Source organism: Camarhynchus parvulus, chromosome 2 (genome assembly GCF_901933205.1).
Source record: "Camarhynchus parvulus chromosome 2, STF_HiC, whole genome shotgun sequence".
In the NCBI taxonomy this organism is placed as follows: Eukaryota; Metazoa; Chordata; class Aves; order Passeriformes; family Thraupidae; genus Camarhynchus; species Camarhynchus parvulus.
This window is the reverse complement of record NC_044572.1, coordinates 78,022,849-78,040,050: the sequence shown is the minus strand read 5'-3', so window position 1 is coordinate 78,040,050 and position 17,202 is coordinate 78,022,849. Positions and strand designations below refer to the sequence as shown.

Genomic DNA, 17,202 nt, shown 5'->3' with positions numbered 1-17,202 from the left:
CTATTCTGTGCTGCTCTGGGGATGCACTGCTAACTTTGCTGGAATAGTCTGGGTAAAGGTTTTCACTAGGAAGTCACAAGGTAGCTGGTGTTAAGAAATTAACTTGAATTAACTCAATTCTTGATTTTCGCTAAAGATTCCCCCCAATTCCTTCTACTTTTTGACTCTCTTTTCCAGCTTAGCAAGTGTGAAGTAAAAAACAGTCCATCAAAGAAGAGTTTTGTTGCAAGCTACTTTTTAATCACAGCATTAGTTGACATTCAGTCAGCATGACGATTACACTTTCCTTCTCAAAATGCCAACAGACAAAATAAGCCTAGCAGGAACCTTTAGAAGAAAATGAGGAAATATCTGAAGACACTGGACTTGGAATGACAGAAGATAATGAGGTAAAAGTAATAAATTGATTTGAGCAGTGACAAGGTCTGGTAAAACTAAAGAAAAGTTTCCCCTCGGGATTACAGCCAAAAGAGCACCTAGAAATAGAGGGCCATCCTTCTGTTTTACTGAGATGGATTGGATGTCACAGTTATGAAATGTGGAGACTGAAGCTCATTCTCTAACCCTACAATTAATTTGCAGGAACTGCAGCCAAAATGCCCTTCTGTACAAGTCTGTGCTCCAAGCTGAGCCTAAAGCTCCATCTCCCTGCCCCCATACTTTGTCTTTGGCCTTTTTGTCCAGAAGGTGCCAATTACTGAGAGGTCTGGCCGTGGTTTTGCTGAGGATTGCATCTATGCACTGACAATTGAACTTGGCTCTCCAAAGCAAATCCACACAAGCTGCCTGAGCCCGAGCTTGGAGCCAGGGCTGCCCTGCATCCCATGCCCTCCCGCTGCTCTGCAGGGCTGCTGCAGCTTGTGACCACGCTTGGAGCCAGTTTGCTGCTAAGCTGACAATGCTGCCAGGCTGCTATACAGTGTGTTGCAGGGCACAGAACTAATTCAGAGCTCCTCTTCCTGCCTGGGACTCTACTCCAAGTCCCCACAGCCTGTTCTGCACTGCAACCCCTCTACAGGACCTTACTCCCTTCAAAACAGATGGTTTGCTGTACTCAACAGAAAGCCAAACATGAACAAGGGAAGGGACTGGTGTTTGGGACATGCCAATTTGCTACCAAAATTGCGTAATTTCTCTTAAGTGACATTTCCCCGGTGCAGCCCTGTCAGTTACTCAGAAACTGGAGGACACGTAGTACCTCCTTACCGCACATTATAAAGCCTGCATGCTGGTTTATTTCTGCTTGAATCATCTTCAAAGATGTTTCACACTCCTGTCTCTGAAGGCTCCTCTACTGGGAAACCAACATACTCAGAAGTGGTGTTACACAGACACACTGCTCCTGATCCTCAGGATGGCCTCATCCTCAGTCCTCTCCAGGGCAGCTGAAAGAGAAATGGTGTTTTCTGCCCTTTGATTCTCTCATCTCTACACCATGCTGCTGTCTTTAGGAGGGATATACAATATCTGTACAATTTTCAACATGTCCTCTTTCTCTCCCATTCCAGCTCACTAATCTAAATCATGTTTTAGCTTAATGGTATAAGGTCTGCTGTTCCATTTACTCTTTTGTGTAGCTTAAATTGCAATTTTTAAAAATGGCTTAGTATTCCACATTGAGATCATGTTTAGATTTGAACCCTTGTTCCAAGGAACGATTCAAAGGTCATAACAAATTTGCCTGCACAGCACTCTCCTATACACACCCATACACAAATTCCAAGGCTTTCCAAGGGTTACTGCCCCTGTTCCCAGGAAACAACCAGCTGCACTCCAGCCTCTGCCAACCACGCCACAACCGCAAGCCCTGGGTGAGAGGCGGAGCCCATCCTGCCCTGCAGCGTCCTGCACTTCTCCAGCAGGGGGCTGGCATGCCCAAGGTGCGGGATGCTCCGTTCCCCTTGCCATCCTGCAGCCCAGCACAACTCCATGCCCGACGCCTCTGGCTGCCCTGACTGAAAGCATCCATCCTTTCTGCCTTCTTTCTAAGCACGAGGCGCCATCCCATAAAAGAAGGCGCTCCTGCCTTCAAAAGGTTTCTGTCCGTGGGCCGTGGCCTGCCCTGAATCAGCTGCATTCATCAGCCAAGCCTCTGTCTGGGGCTGCTTCTCTCTGGCTGCAAATTCGGTGGGACACCGAGCAGGAGCCAGATATAAATCTCCTTCTCAAAGGAAATATTTAGCAGCAAAATGAGCGGAAAACAAAAAGACTTCTCTGTTACTTACCCAGTGCTCTCACTTAGGGCGGCTCTATCTAACCAAGCGGGGATCTGAGCCCTCCTGTGCGGAGCGGCTGTGCCAGGGGGATGGGGAGCGGCATGTCCCACGCTTGGGAATGGCTGCTGCACCCACAGGGCTTCGGGCACCCGCCCAGAGATGCAGAGCTTTGTCCATCGAGTGCTGTGCTTGGTGAGCCTGAGAGCCTGCTTAGGGCAGGGAGGGGGAAAACCTGCAATGTTTTCTCTTAATTCTGAAAAAGGAAAGCTCAAGACACATTAACACAACTTTATGTACTTATTAAAAGCTGAGGAACATTAATCCAGCTTATCGGTGTTCTGCTTTTATTTCCCTCTGTGTGAGCTGCTCTGCAATACAAGATTTAAGATGCAGATCAACTTTTTTTCTCTTTTTATTGTAACTTTGATTGTGTAATGCAGTCTGGAAAGGCCAAGTCTCCACATGAATTCACTGAGATGAGGGTGCTCCAGCTCTCTGACACAGAAACAGGATGGGTTTCTATTGCAAAATAATTACCACAGAGATAGATAACCATTTCATAAGCAACAGCACAAGAGAGACACAGCTAAGCCATTGTACTAGAACTCAAGGAAGTACTTTTGGAAAGGAGGAAGGGCAGGACAGGGCATGTGCCAGCATCGACCTGACAGAGACACTATCAGTGATGCTCTGACTGGGACTTTGGCCACAGAGGATGTCTGCTCGCTCCCAACCTGCAGCCCATCACACTGGCTGCTTCACCAGCCCAGCTCAGTTTGCCACTAACAGGCAGCAGGAGGTTTCAGCAGGTTGCTGAAGCTCCTGCCAACAGTCCCAGAAGCAGGCCCAGTGTCTGCAAGGGACAGAGGGAGAAATCCCTCCTCGCTGACACCCTGCCTGCCCACCAGCGGGACCAGCACAAGGGACTGCCTGGGACCCACTCCCTGCAGAAACGTCATTTCTCTGTCATTTCTCTGCTGGATTAACATTGTGTTAATCCAGTGGAGAAATGTAAAGAAATACATGACCTACAGGAAGGAGAAAGATGCAATGCACGTGTCCTTATGGCACTGCTTCAATTCTTGCCCAAATCCCACCACTCCTGTGCTCATTCAGTATCTTGCAAAGTAAAGGACTGGTAAGTATTACACACACAATTGAAAATTTATCTTTTACAGTGCCATTAGTTTAGCTCTGTATGACCAATAATTAACTTTTTAAAATTTGCTTATCTTTTATCTAAAGTACAAGCCTCAGTGTTATCCTTTCTTTTCAGATTTTTACTTTTCAGTGCAATCATTACCTTGAAACCTACACTGGTAAGGCTCAAAATTCTTAAAAAGTACTGCTGTTTGAATTTTAGTCATGTACCAAAAGAAATGCACACATTACACAAAAATATTTTCCTGCTTCATCTCTACAGTTCCTGAAAAACTGCATCTTGTGGACTTGGAGACAAATGTACGGAGAAACCGAAACAAATAGAGGAGACCTCAAATGGCCACTGTGATCTGTGACTGTCTATATACACATTATATACATATGACTGTCTGAGAACCTGTATTCATGACTGTGGACAGTTTACATCCTGCACACATTATTTGTCTGAGTTTTTTTTAAAAAAAATTGTTTTACTCCACTGTCAAAAAATATTTACCCTGTGGTGACACAGCAAACATGGTTACTGGTTTTCGTCTTACCCTCCCAGTGCCACTGCTCATTAACCATAAACTCATCTAGCAAATCTGTCACTTAACACAGTAATTTCTAATTTTTTTTCTTATTGTATTTGCATATGTAACAAATTGGTACAAATCTTTTCAATAAAATGTAAAGTTCATTGATACAATGCCTTTCATGATGGCCATAACTGGTTACTAGTCAACTCAGTAGTTTTGTAGAGACATTTTTTAGCTGAACTTGGAAAAATAGGAAACATATTGTAGTTTAAAATAAATGTACATAATATACAATATATATATATTTATACACATGTGTATGTCTACATACACATATACTGATAAAACATTTAAAGTAATGTTTAGTTTTGATCAGTTCTCTGACTGCTGGGACTACCTGGCAAATAAATCTAGAAACAGAATTTGTCCACAATTAAATAATAATTTCCACAACTTAGAAAAATATACTTTTACTAAATAAGGTTTAAATTAATTGATTTATGGATATAGGATGGATGATCATGGTTTCCAGACTCTGACATGATTAAATCTGAGAGGACCCAAGCTACTACAGACCAGTAACAAGTGCTGCCCCGCAGCCAAACACAGAAGAGCACAGAAACACAAAGTGCTGCCACAGCAGCATCGGTGGCTCCCAAAACCTCCCTGCTTCCCTCACCTCTTACACAGCCTTCATTTCCACCCACCCTGAGTCTCCCACCTGACCTCATGCTGTATTTAAGGCGCACTCCAGCCACAAGCACAGCTCGGCAGGGCTGACGTGGATGGCTCCTGGCTCCCACACAATGCTGCCTTGAGAGCCAACAGATCATCAAAGTTCCTAATTTTCAGCTTGGAGGACCATCAGTACTTAAGCTTCACCACATGGATTTTGATCTACTGCATAGGTAAATACATTATAGCAAAACATACGTTTGTGTGTGTGTGTGTGTGCATGTGTATAGAAGCATGTATACATATGTACACACACACTTGAGTACGTGTACATCTCTATATAAAAAATTACATGGAATTATGTCTAGTAATGTTATCTAGCATGGTATCCTGCATACGTCATCTGATCTTACTCTTTTTTAATATAGAGGCACCAGAAACAATTATAGAGAACAAATCAACCTCTAAAAATTAAAGTTAGGTCAGTGGACAAGAACTTTGGTAAAGCTTGTCAATATTTATTTTTGTTTTATTCAAATACAGTCAAAGTCTATCAGTTGCCATCACCCTCTTCACAAGAGGAAAGTGCATGTTTTTTTCCTAAAGAAAATTATATGTAAAGTGGGACTTAATGATTCAAGAAAATTCTGAATTAAATGTTTATATTTTTCAAAAGATTACTATCTTTCTGATGGAATGAAAGCTAAATAGAGTTCTTGTCCTGTGTGTATTTTATTTATCATATGCATATATATATATAAAAATATATATATATGTATGTCTCTGTTCATGTACCTGTGTGTGTATATACACATCCACACACTTTCAACATGAGAGAGGAACCTGTTTTTCTCCCCTTTTTATGGGGAGACTCCCACGTTCCTCCCTGTCTTGTACCCTGTGCAGTATAAGCTCTAGTGATGAGGCCAAACAAAAAGATAAAGTTCACCATAGTGTATTAGTTTATGTAGCAAAGTCATTTTCAAGCAAGTAAAATAAAGCTCTGTATTCCAAACTTCTTTTCCATTTCTCATCAAGAAAAGGAAGGAGAAGGAGAGAGGGGAGGGAGTGGGGTTATGGCAGTAGCATTGAGCCAGTGGCACGTGGCGGTGTGAGCGTGCGAGCGCAGGTCCGCACACACACAGGCGCACAGGAGCAGGGCTTTGGTTGACAAATGCAGATTGTCCAGAGAAGGTGGATGCATAAGTAAGGAAGACTCTACAGTGATGCAATTGTATCTTTTACGCTTGCATGGAGTGAGAAAAAAAAATTCAATTGGGAAAAAAAAAAAGAAGCAAAGACCTCTTTTTAGGTCCCTCATCAGTGAGAGCATACTCAGTATGCTAGAGAATTTATCTGAAACCTTTTAAATCAAGGCCTCTTTATTACAAAAATAAAAACGAACAAACAAAAAAGTATGAGAGACGACAAGATGCTGAAGCGTCACTCCAAATCGTCCCTGCAGAGAACAATTGCATCCCATTTATTATTCATTCTCTTCTCTCATTTCTACGATGTCTGTCATTTCCTCCGTGTGAGGCATGTCGGTCATTGCAGAGTCTTCACCTTCTGCAGCTGTCTCATTCTCATTCCTCTTCTTTTTCTAGATTGAAACAAGCATCCAGAAACCTATCAGTAAATTGTGCATGAACACACTCCCATCAGCTTTGGACACTGGGAGAAGTGAGGTGAGAATATGGTTTGTTAGAGTATGTTATTAAAAACTAGAATATTTGTGTCATATTTGTGGCTTGCCACTAACGACTTGGCTTAACTTAGAAGATTTCTGTAGCCTTTCTGGGGCTCAGTTTTTTCCTTTCTAACATAAATGCAATCAGGCATTTCTTATGCTAAGAGATGTCCAAAATAGGCTTCAGCAAGACTGGAGGGAAGAGAGCATCTGGAATCTTTTACATCACAGACTTTTTATTTAAAAAAAGGAAGGAAAACAAAATGTGAGAGAAGAAAAGCTTCTCTCAGGAGGGAGGCGAGGTGGCAACCTAATTTCTCAAATGTCGAACTTCAGGAATTTTACAAGATGTGAGCATTCCGGCTTTTCTTAGTGTTGCTGATCCACTGTGATCTCTTGCCTCACCAAAGCAAAGTAATATTAGAATATTTTTGGCCAGCAGGAGCAGGAGGTCATTCAAGAGTCCTATGATTCATCCAGGATGTCCTGGATTAGCAAAGCTAAGAAGAGTTCAGGCCCCTAAAAAACAAGTTGAAGCATCTGTTCCTTATTACCCATTTCTCAGCAGGCTGACTAGTTCTACTGAAAACAATTGTACAACTGACAAAATATTCCCACAGGTGTTATTGATTCAGCTGAGATTGGGTGTATCAGAGTTTCAAAATTTCAGAGGTGTCTACATAACATTTGATCTGCATCTCTCCAACTGCAGGTCAGAATAACCTGGTGTCATAGAGCTACTGGTTGGCTCTGCCACTGTCACACTGAATAAAGAATAAATTAGGCTGGCACAGTTATTACTCCTACTACCTGCACTCACCACTGAGAAAAATGAAGCGCAGTGTCCCTGGCAGAAAGACTCTGTGAGTTACTATGGTAACAAACTAGCAAGGAGGATGTTGTGAAACCAAAGGTCGAGACAAGCCATTTCAGTGTCTTAAAGTTTTACTCTTTGGTTCTCAAGGCAAACATGATAAATTAATCATGACAGACATTATGATTCTTCTGTTGTCTTATGAACCTTGTACACTTTGAACTCTTGCCATGGCCTGTACTGTCAACACATATCAAAACTGATTTTAGGTTGTTCCAATGTAAGGCTTTTAGATATTCCATCTTCTGTAGTTTGGTTTTTTGTTTTAAATAGAAGTGGTGGGTATTTCCACTTGGCACTTTCTAAGAAGTCTAATTAAAAAAAAAAGTCACTGCATATATGATATTTTTTGTTTCCATCCACAGAGTCCTTCTGTACTACAGAATGATGTACACACCTTGCTGGTTCTGCTTGGAGCTGGACCTAGCGCCCTACACGGTGCCTTGAACACATAACTGAAAGGGAACAACATGCAGGTACTGCAATGTAATCAGTCACCCACCCAATATTTACCCTGTGTTTGACCTAATTTAGTGGAATCTTCTTCAAAATCCATGTTTCACTGCTACTCCACACATGCAGGATTGTAATGTTTAAAGTATGTATAAAAGCACCTGTTTAATTATTTATAAGATCTTACTGTCAACTGCGGCAGGAGTATGTCTTGTTTTAAGCCACTCCTCTAGATGGCAAAAACCATAAGCACCTGTACTTCTTGTCGATTTTCAGCAGAGCTGATTTTATAAAGAAATAAAAGTATATATACAGAGATATATGTATTACATAGTGTACACCTACAGATGTAAATGTATACACTATGTAACACTACATATCACCTTCCATGGGAAAGAACTTGGAACTCCTTGAAACTTTAAGGTTTCTTCTAACCCAAACCATTCTATGATTCTGTGATTCTGTGATTCTATGATTCTATATACATATAGATTCACATACTGTAAGCTTGGATGAGTAGTTCCTATGCCTACAAAAGATGCTGAGTTGTACTGCAGCAGCAAATATACAGCACAAAACTGCTGGTGGTAAGGACAGGGTATCCACAATACACATGTTTTGAGGAGCAAGAGGCTCTCTGACTGCAGACCAGCATGTCCCATGGCCTAGATGCCCATTAACAGCTGGAGGGCACCTTTTGGTTTTATTTCAACCCAAAGACTTCCCAAGCTGCACACTTCTGAGACTTGACAGGGAAGCAAACCAAAGTGAGGATTCTGGGGAGTTATGTTGCTAAAGTGTAACTTAATCTGAACTAAAATTCGCTATATTCACCACTTGCTTTCATCAGATGCCACAGAGACTAATTCTTACCTGTTTCCTATAGACGTAACAGGCTGCTATTGCAACCATGGTGGATTCTCCTACAAAACCAGCAAGAAGGGATCCTACTCCAAGAGTGGCTCCATGAACTCTGTTGGAGGCATAGAAAGAAAGCAGTCATTGTTGTGTGAGAAAATTATTCACAATTACATTTTTACTGGCATATATAACCAATCTGATAACAGAAATATTTTCTTCAAAGACACAATACACTGCCTAAGAGAATAACTAGTATTTTAAAGGACTCATTTGTTTTTAATGGCTACACTGTTTAGTAAAAGAAGCACACTGAATCAAATTATGGACTAAGAATTTAAAGTCTTGTAAAGAGTGCTGTAGAATAGATTATTAAGCTTATAAACAAGATATTGTTCCATTAGCTTTCTTAACAGTGAGTTTAATAACATGGAAATAAATTCCCCTTAGGACATGTTTTTGCCTCTTTGACATTTGTGTATTTTTTCCAAAGGGACATCACAATTGTGCCTGTCTAGAGCAGTCATGCTTGTAAATTTGTAAATGTTTCTTTTGCAGATAGTGACACTATTTAGGCTTTGTATCATGGTTAGTATTTGGAGAAAATGTTCCCAGCTATGCAAATTCAGCTATCAAGTGACAGGGAAGAGGAATGAAGAGGAAAGCAAGTCCAGGGGTTCTGTGAGGAATAATGATTTACCCTAAGTAAGGCAGCACGATGAGACTGGTGATGAGGACAATAATCCGCAGCACTGAGCTGGGTGCCAACACAAATGTCTTCTTCAGAGTCATCAGCCAACCAGTCAAGTGTGCTCTGACGGTCACTGTTCATAAACAGGGGAGAAAAAGAGGCAAGAATAGTAAAAAAATAAAGTCAGTCACTTCATATGCAGCTTTTCCATGCAGAGAGCACTGTTCAGAAATAACCACTGCAAAACTTACTGCTGGTAACTTTGCACCCTACTGGAAAGGAAGTAGATCTTATGTTCAAATTGCTCTAATATACTGATTTGGGAAAATGAAGAAACAAAAAAAAATCAGTTATGGACAGCACTTGTTCCTAAAAGCTGTTCTCTTTTAGAGAACAATTTATTGGTCAGTCCATTCTGTTTTCTTCATGAAAAACCCCCAGACTATCCTGTTCCTTAAAGAGAATTTCTACCAAGGAAAAATTTCCATCTGGCTTATGTGTGGCACATGGTGTAACAGGTACAAAAAGGGTATCTACATGTACTTATTATTGTATTTGTAGTTTACCTTTATTATGAAACTGTCTTGTCATATAAGCAGAAACCACTAAAAGATGTTGCATTTAATTACAGAGCTAGGAATCTGAAACCTTTTGATTATTGTTGTCCAGCTTGTCTTGCTCTTTCATAGAAGTATTAACTTTTATTATATAATGCTTATGCTCTGAAAGAGCCACCAAGGTTACAGAACTTTTATTTTCTTTATATGTTTTTACCTGGAAGTGGAAAAAAGGAGAAGATGCGCAAAGGAACGACACACAGCTCTGCAAAAGCGAAGTCTACTCCAATTATGTCAACTAAAATCTTCTCTGACACGTTTGGCGTCCAAAACATCACAAAACAGAGCTAGAAAGAACAAAATTTAAAAATCTTTATATTTCAGAAGGGAAGCACAAGAAAGGTTAGGTCCTCCTGGACTAAAATATCTGTTTGCTTATGAGTAGATAACACTACTAATGGTAAATATACAAACTATATATTCAGCTTGCATTCGAATACACGTGTACATAAGAGAGATAACTTCAGAAGCAATTCCTACTCTTAATTTTCCTCACATACGAAGTGTGATGCATAGAGAAAGAATTTTTATGGTTTCTGCAAGTGGTTGTATTTGAATGGTCTATTGTTATTCAAACAGTAAACCCCCAGATTTTTACAGCACTTGATCTGGTTAAAACACTTGTACTCCTAAACAGATTATCAAATTTTTGAGTAACTAAAGATTTGTAGTCCCACAAGACCCAGAGATCTGACCTGAATCTAAGACTAGGGGTTTAAATTTGCTGCTGGAAAGAGTACTGTTGGTATGCAGTAAGTCTGATAGCAAGGCAAAGGTGTTCAGCACAGTCCTGCAGACATGGTGCTCTCAGGCTACAAATCCGCTAAGTCTTGTTATTTTCATTAAAGAATGTGCTGTTTAGTCCATACAGGAAAGGAAGGTTTCCATGAAAAATCCATGGCAATAGGTACAGTGGTACCTAAACATGCTGTTTAATTTTCTGGCCAGTCCTGAGGCTTCCATCTGAGCTGAAGGGGCTGTTGGCAGCTGCAGGTCTGGCTTCAGCTCAAGGCACTCACTGAAGAACAGTCATGACAGTCCTTACAGGACTTTCCCTATAAGAAAGTGTACCTTCAGGTACACTTGTTATTTAAATTGATTTTATGATTTTAAAAATTACTTATTGTTATTCTTGTAACAATATTCTTGTAACAATTATTCTTGTTATTCTTATTTTGTTGTTTATTGTAAAATGAATATTAAGGAAGTAAGCTGACTAAATGGTGCAAAACTGGGGACCTTAAATGCTCTGGCATTTAACCTGACTTGTCTTGTCAGGTTACAAATCTGTATACTCTGTAAATTATGCACATTGGCTGTACAATAGAGTCTGTAAGACTCTATACCCCCTCAGTTATAATTTAGCCTACCACTTAGTATCATAGCAGCTAGCTCTTTTCTTTTTATTCAGTTGTCACACCCCTACATGTTCAGATGACTTTTCAAACTCGTCTCTGAAGTCCTACCACCTCTAAGATAGCTGGGGATTTCATTCTCATTCTTTGATAGGGTGTCAGAAATTGCCCTTCCTGCTTAGCCTCCAAGCACCCAGACTGCAGGAGCTTCCCAAGGCCTGTCACTGAGTGGCCTGTGGGAGGTCCCATGTTCTGACCCTGTGTGTGGTGAACAAAACATTTCACATTCCTGCATAAAGGTCCATCTTCAGTTTTCTTCTCCACTTCTTAGGGTAGGAACTACTATTTTTTTGTTACAATTGCATGTTTTACTTGACTAATTTGATACTGTCTTGCAGTGTATCTCCATCACCTCTACAGAGAACAGTAAGTGGAGGAAGGTAAGAGCAGAAGACAAAAGAACTGAGCACTTCTTGTGCCAATCTACTTGTACAGAGTATGACTGAAGCAGGGGGGACAATCTAGAGCAGAGGGGGTTGTGTGGCTGAGAATTCAGTTATTAAAAAGTAACTGTACAATAAGAGAGTGAATTCTTTCATTGCTGGAGACACCCTTAGGCAGACTGCAGTCATACAGGGAATATTTTGTCAAATCTTTCTTCAAAGCCCAGTAAATAAAGCAAGATACAAAGATGCCCACTCTTCATTTATATTTTGCTGTTTTCATGAAAGCAAGGACCTTTACACTGTTTGCACTGCACAATGCCATTTAGTGCCCCAATGAGCAGTATAGTTGCTGCTGCTGCCAGATTCCACACGTGTATGCTAACAGCAGCGCCTGCCCACTGCCAGCAAAAGGCAAACAGAGCTGTCTTTCCCTCTTCAACAGCCACTTGAAAGCGTTGAATATGGTTAGTCAGGCAAGCAAATGAGTGACCAAAGGTACTGTACTCAATTCTGCTCTCTCAAGGTTTCCTTCTGGCCCCAATAGGAACAGAGTCAATCCCCACCCCACTCCCACCAGAGTAAGGTCAGTTTGCCAGTCAGGGAGAATGACTCACACCCAGGTGGTGTGTGGTCATTCCCCCTCAGCTGTTGCAAACTGCAGTCTTCCCCACCCCTGATCAGCAGAGAGTTGTGCTGGTAAATGGCTTCAAAGAACACTTATACAGCAGCTGGTGGGCAAAGACTGCTAAGGTCAAGAATAAGTAGTTTGAGGAGGTGAGGCATGGCAGCAGAAGGACCTTCTATTTTCGTCTCAGCATGCTTCCATCTTTTTGGTTGCAGTACTGATAACTAGTTTCATTTTGCTGAGAGAGCCCTCTCTATCATCTTATGGGATGATATTCTCAATGCCCAGAGGGAACAAAGCATCAGGAAAATAAATTAATGCTTTGCATCATTCAAGCCCTCTGCAATTCAAATCCTAGAGTGCTTGCAACTTCATTGTTTCAAAGACAAAATGTAGTGGAAAAAACCCAGGTTCTACTTCAGGCAAAGAATTACACTAAACATGCAAAGCAGGAAGGTATTTCAGTTGCTAATTTTGTTACAGATGGTATGTTCTGAAAATAGGATGAAGTCAGCTTTTTTGTGATTCTGAGTGGTCTTTAGGATGTTTGCTGTTATCTCAGGAAAAGATGATGCCTGACAGAAGACTGGAGAAGTTGGTAACAGTAGTCCAGGAAAATGTGGCACAGACAATTAGAGATTGGCTCTACTGGAATACACAGTGCTAACTTCTGTGACTCAGATCAGGAAAGATTTTAGGAAGTAGATTTACCAATAGGTAAATTATTTCTACTGTTACTAATTATTATTACTGTTTCCTATCTTTCTCCTAAGTTTACACTGTTTTTTCTCCCCCCACTTACGCTTCTGTGCACGTCTGCAAGGTTAAATATAGAATAAATGGCTTGGTTAGGGTTACAGCTATACCTTCATTTAATCTAATCAAGAAATGAAGACTAAACAGTGAAAGCTGCTGCAGAGGCAAGCAATGTGCATGCAGAGTGGCACTGCAGCTTCAGGCTGCAATTGCATTTTGCTGTTGACTGTTGTACCTGGCAACTCTGCTGAGGCCAAAGCATTTCAGTGTTTTGGGAACAAGGATTTTTCTTGTAGAATTCTAGCAACAGAGTTTATTTGATTTGCTGTTGCCTTATGGTTTGAGTGCAGCATGATGTTAAAGGATAGTTTTGTTAGAGACTTTGATTATTTAACTGGAACTTCACTGGCCAGTGATGAGTGCTTTAAAAATACAGGAAGAAACAAAGGTGTAAACAGCAGAGTGGAATGCTACAGGGAATAAGGAGTTCTGCATAAAGACACTAGTATGTATTATCAATTATAGAATCAAAAACAGTTACCTAAGCATTTCTGAAGTTGATTTAGTAATTTCAATTGATCTGAAGGGTTTTGGGTTTGGTTACTTTAATTGTTCTACACGAGTAAAATTTGAAAGACTTTACTAAATGTCAACAACTCACAGCACCATAAGGAAACTAGAGCAGCTGTACTAGCTCACATCAAAGCTCCAGCTAGATGAGTACTATCTCTCTGCTAAAGGTCACTGGGAGATGCCGAGGGGAAGGGCATAAAAAGCAGGGCAAGTGTAGTGTACGAGATCCCTTTCCCACTCTGCATGGGAGTTATGGCTTCAGGAATTCAGTAGTCCTGGTGCACCTTCATCCCATGCAGGTTTTATGATCTGTTATCTAATATTAGTGATTTTTTCCAATGCAGTTGTGCATTAAAGTAGAAAATGCTCTCACTTGTGGCTTAGACACCCTCTTTGAAGAGTTATGCCTATTTTTATGTGGAACCTGGCTATCTTCAGCTGACAAATTCCATGTCTAAGCATATTCAAAAGTCAAAATTAAAAACTTCTGCTGCCACCAAGCCTAAGAGAATGCACCAAATCTTTTTTTTTTCCAATAGGGAAAGTACAGAACTGCTAGTGTTCAGTTCAATTTCTCTTTATTCTCTTAAGTACAATTATAGCATTTGACTTTCACAAATGATTGTGATGAAAGATTGTTCATGAGATTTTGTTTCAAAGGCTGCATGTGTGACTCTGAATGCTTCTAGTTCTTGAAAAATAACAGTCTTTTCATAGGCCTTGCATCTCCTGGAAGCTATTTCCATTTATTCTGGTTGCTGACAGGGATTACTAAACCTCAGAGACCCACTACATAATGCATTATAATACATTATGCTAACAAAGGCTACTGTCATGTGTATAGCAATCTGCAGGGAGGCAGACTGATTTGCTTTTTGGCATTTGTAGAAAACTGCCTATTTTTTGAAATGTTCATTGATAAATATAGAGCACAAAATAGTATCCCAGTGAGCTATGAACAACAGTACAACTTTCCTAGACTTTGTGCAGTCTTCAGTGGGAAGAAACACTGGCAGATGATAGAGACATGGTATGGCTCTATGTTCCTCAGAAAGAAATAAAGGAATCCAAAATGGATGTTTTTAAAAATAGGTTAGACATATGCTAACCTGGAATGAGTCTGGAATAACAGATTTTATTGTGGAAGATGGTTAAACTGGTAAGGGTTATTCTGTGATGAAATGCAGTTCCTGTTTTTCTCCTGCAAAAAACCTCTCAGCATATGTTTCATATTATTTGTTGAACCTGATATATGTGCAGAAGTATGGCTGTCCAAGTCAAGTGTTCTACCCTAAAGATATTGTTCTATGTGTGTATTGAGGATTGCAGCTTAATTTAACCCATGCCTTGTTCATTTCCTATTACCATTTATGCTACATTGTCCACAGTGAGGGCAGAGGAAACCTACTTTGAAAATTATTACACATCTCAGCTTTGAATTGCACCTTGGGTCTTTGGGATAGTATCAGCTAAGTTTAGAACTTTTACTACTATGGAGGAATATAAATCACATGATTTAGCCTTTTGAACTGTGCAATACACAAATCAAAAAGTAGCCTGAGTCTTATGTGGTTGGATCTCCTGATTTGCCAAATGTTTCCATGTCGCTCTCTTTCTGACATAAACAGAACTTCCATAATTCCATCTCCTTTCAGAGCTTGTATCGCACAAGATGAGCTGACCTCACAGATACATTTTTGAAGTTAAGATAATATCTTGTTCTAACTAGCATTCATGTCAAATGCTGGATTTCTCTTCTCTGTTCAATAATCTATTTTGTAAGATGTTGGAAAAATAAGTGGTTTAATTTGTTAGTGCTAAATAGCGTTTTTACAGCTATTTCAAATCCATACCTTCATCGACCTTGAAAATTTAGTTCTCTAAATGACTGCATAGTACTGGATCTTTTCACTCAAAATCTTACTCTAGCATCTTATTGTTAAAAGAAACTGCCCTTCTGTATTTTTATGAAGTAAAAGTAAAAAATAAGTAAAGACAGTTTGTAACTATTAACTGCTTACTAGTATGGAAGCAACAGTAAAGTTAATAGTTACCCCCCTTTTCAGATTCCTCTTGAGGTGTGCTTCCGTGTTGCATAGAGGTGTGGCACAGAATACAAAGTCCTAATACCTCCTGAAGCTACCATGCACCTCTCAGGTAGTTGAAAAATACAGAAGGAATTCAACAGGGTTCTTATGAAGGAAGGCTATGCATCTACTCATTGATTTACACAAAGAAGAGCTTTTATGTTTTATTGTGAGCCAAGAAATCATAAAGTTTAGGTTTTATCGTAAAGGCATGATTGCCTGTTGATGGGAAATTGTATCTAATTTACCATTAAAATAATAAAGTAAAAACCTTGTTGTCTGTAAAGACTTAAGTTTTTTTTTTTTTTCAGTTAGGTTGGTAGCTGTTTTCTTTTTTTGATGCACAGTTCTATAAACGATCATAAAGTTCTTTGCAATCTGCGGAGGAATTACTGGGTTTCACACAGCACCAGAGGCCAGCATCACTGCCTGGCTACAGAAGCTTGCTGCATACCATAACCTGGTCCTTGCCAGAGTGAGCCTGCAGACTCGTGCTATCTTTGCTGTATTTCCCGTCAGACAGCAGTCTTTGCAGAGCCACACCTGCAGTTTTGAGGACATTTGATACACAGCAAACAACCTAAATTCATCATCCCAAATTGTTGGAGACTCTGAGGCGTTAAGTCACGGACCACAGAACATTCTGAGCTGTAAGGGACCCACAAGGATCATCATCAAGTCCAACTCTCCAGTGAATGGCCCACACAGGGATTTATCCCATAACCTTGGCATTATCAGCAGCATGCTCTAAACAACAGGGCAAATCTCAGGGCCAAGGCTGCTGCAGTCTGATGCTCTGTTGAGACACATTATGATGTGTGTTCATGTGCCACGTAACTCAGAAGAGGTCAGAAACTGGGTCCTTGTGTGGGAAATGCAAAGTTTTCAGGAACAGATTGTCCAAAGCCCAGGGAACTTGTTCTGACTTCATAGCAGACACTGCTCTGCACAAGGGCTGGACCTGATGAACTCCTGAGGCCTTTCCAACCTGAAAAATTGTGGGGTCCCATGAAACAAAAAACCCTGGATCTGTGAGCAGTAAAAATGTCAGACAGCAGTCACATCTGAAACTGATTTATGATAATGCTAATGACTTGAATCACAAGGACATTCTCTGACAATGATGATCCCTCAGGCACATGCAAGTCACTATAGATTTCTGTGCACTTTGTGTTCTGTGCAGGGGGTGTAAAGCTGCAATCAGCCTTCATAAAATTTGTCAAATGGCAGGGGAACCAGAGCCTGCTTGTGGGAACACCCCCTAACTTCATATCTCCTCCTGATATAATTGGTTTATACATATCTAAATTTCCCCCTACCTCCCCCAGTTTTCCAGAGTGACAGAGCACTACATTCTTTAGAAATAAAGGCATGTCCAGCAGCTGCACAATTCACTGATGCTCTGATAGCATTAACACAATGCCACATCTGCTTTCTCCCCAGCTGCTGCTGAAAGTACTTTGGTGGTATTCTCCAGGCTGGGTTGGGTCACCAAATTGTTTAAGGTAGTCGTTATATCTTCCCAATGAATTATGCTGCTTAATTTTTTTTACAGAAAGAAGAATATTTTACTTCACTTCTAATAAGCCTCAATAAACCAAAGATGT

The 17,202-nt window shown here is 40.4% G+C and overlaps 1 protein-coding gene across 1 annotated transcript in view; it reads right to left on the bottom strand.

Annotated features, from left to right (window-relative positions):
- Window positions 1-218: 218 nt before the first annotated feature.
- ANKH (ANKH inorganic pyrophosphate transport regulator) overlaps window positions 219-17,202 on the bottom strand; it is a 103,788-nt gene continuing 86,804 nt past the window's right edge. Inside the window, exons 9-12 of the mRNA XM_030971310.1 lie at window positions 9,911-10,040; window positions 9,146-9,269; window positions 8,461-8,560; window positions 219-6,173 (exon numbers count right to left, since the gene is read on the bottom strand). Coding sequence (XP_030827170.1) covers window positions 6,057-6,173; window positions 8,461-8,560; window positions 9,146-9,269; window positions 9,911-10,040 — 471 coding nt within the window. The 3' untranslated portion in view covers window positions 219-6,056. The remainder of the gene's footprint in view (window positions 6,174-8,460; window positions 8,561-9,145; window positions 9,270-9,910; window positions 10,041-17,202) is intronic.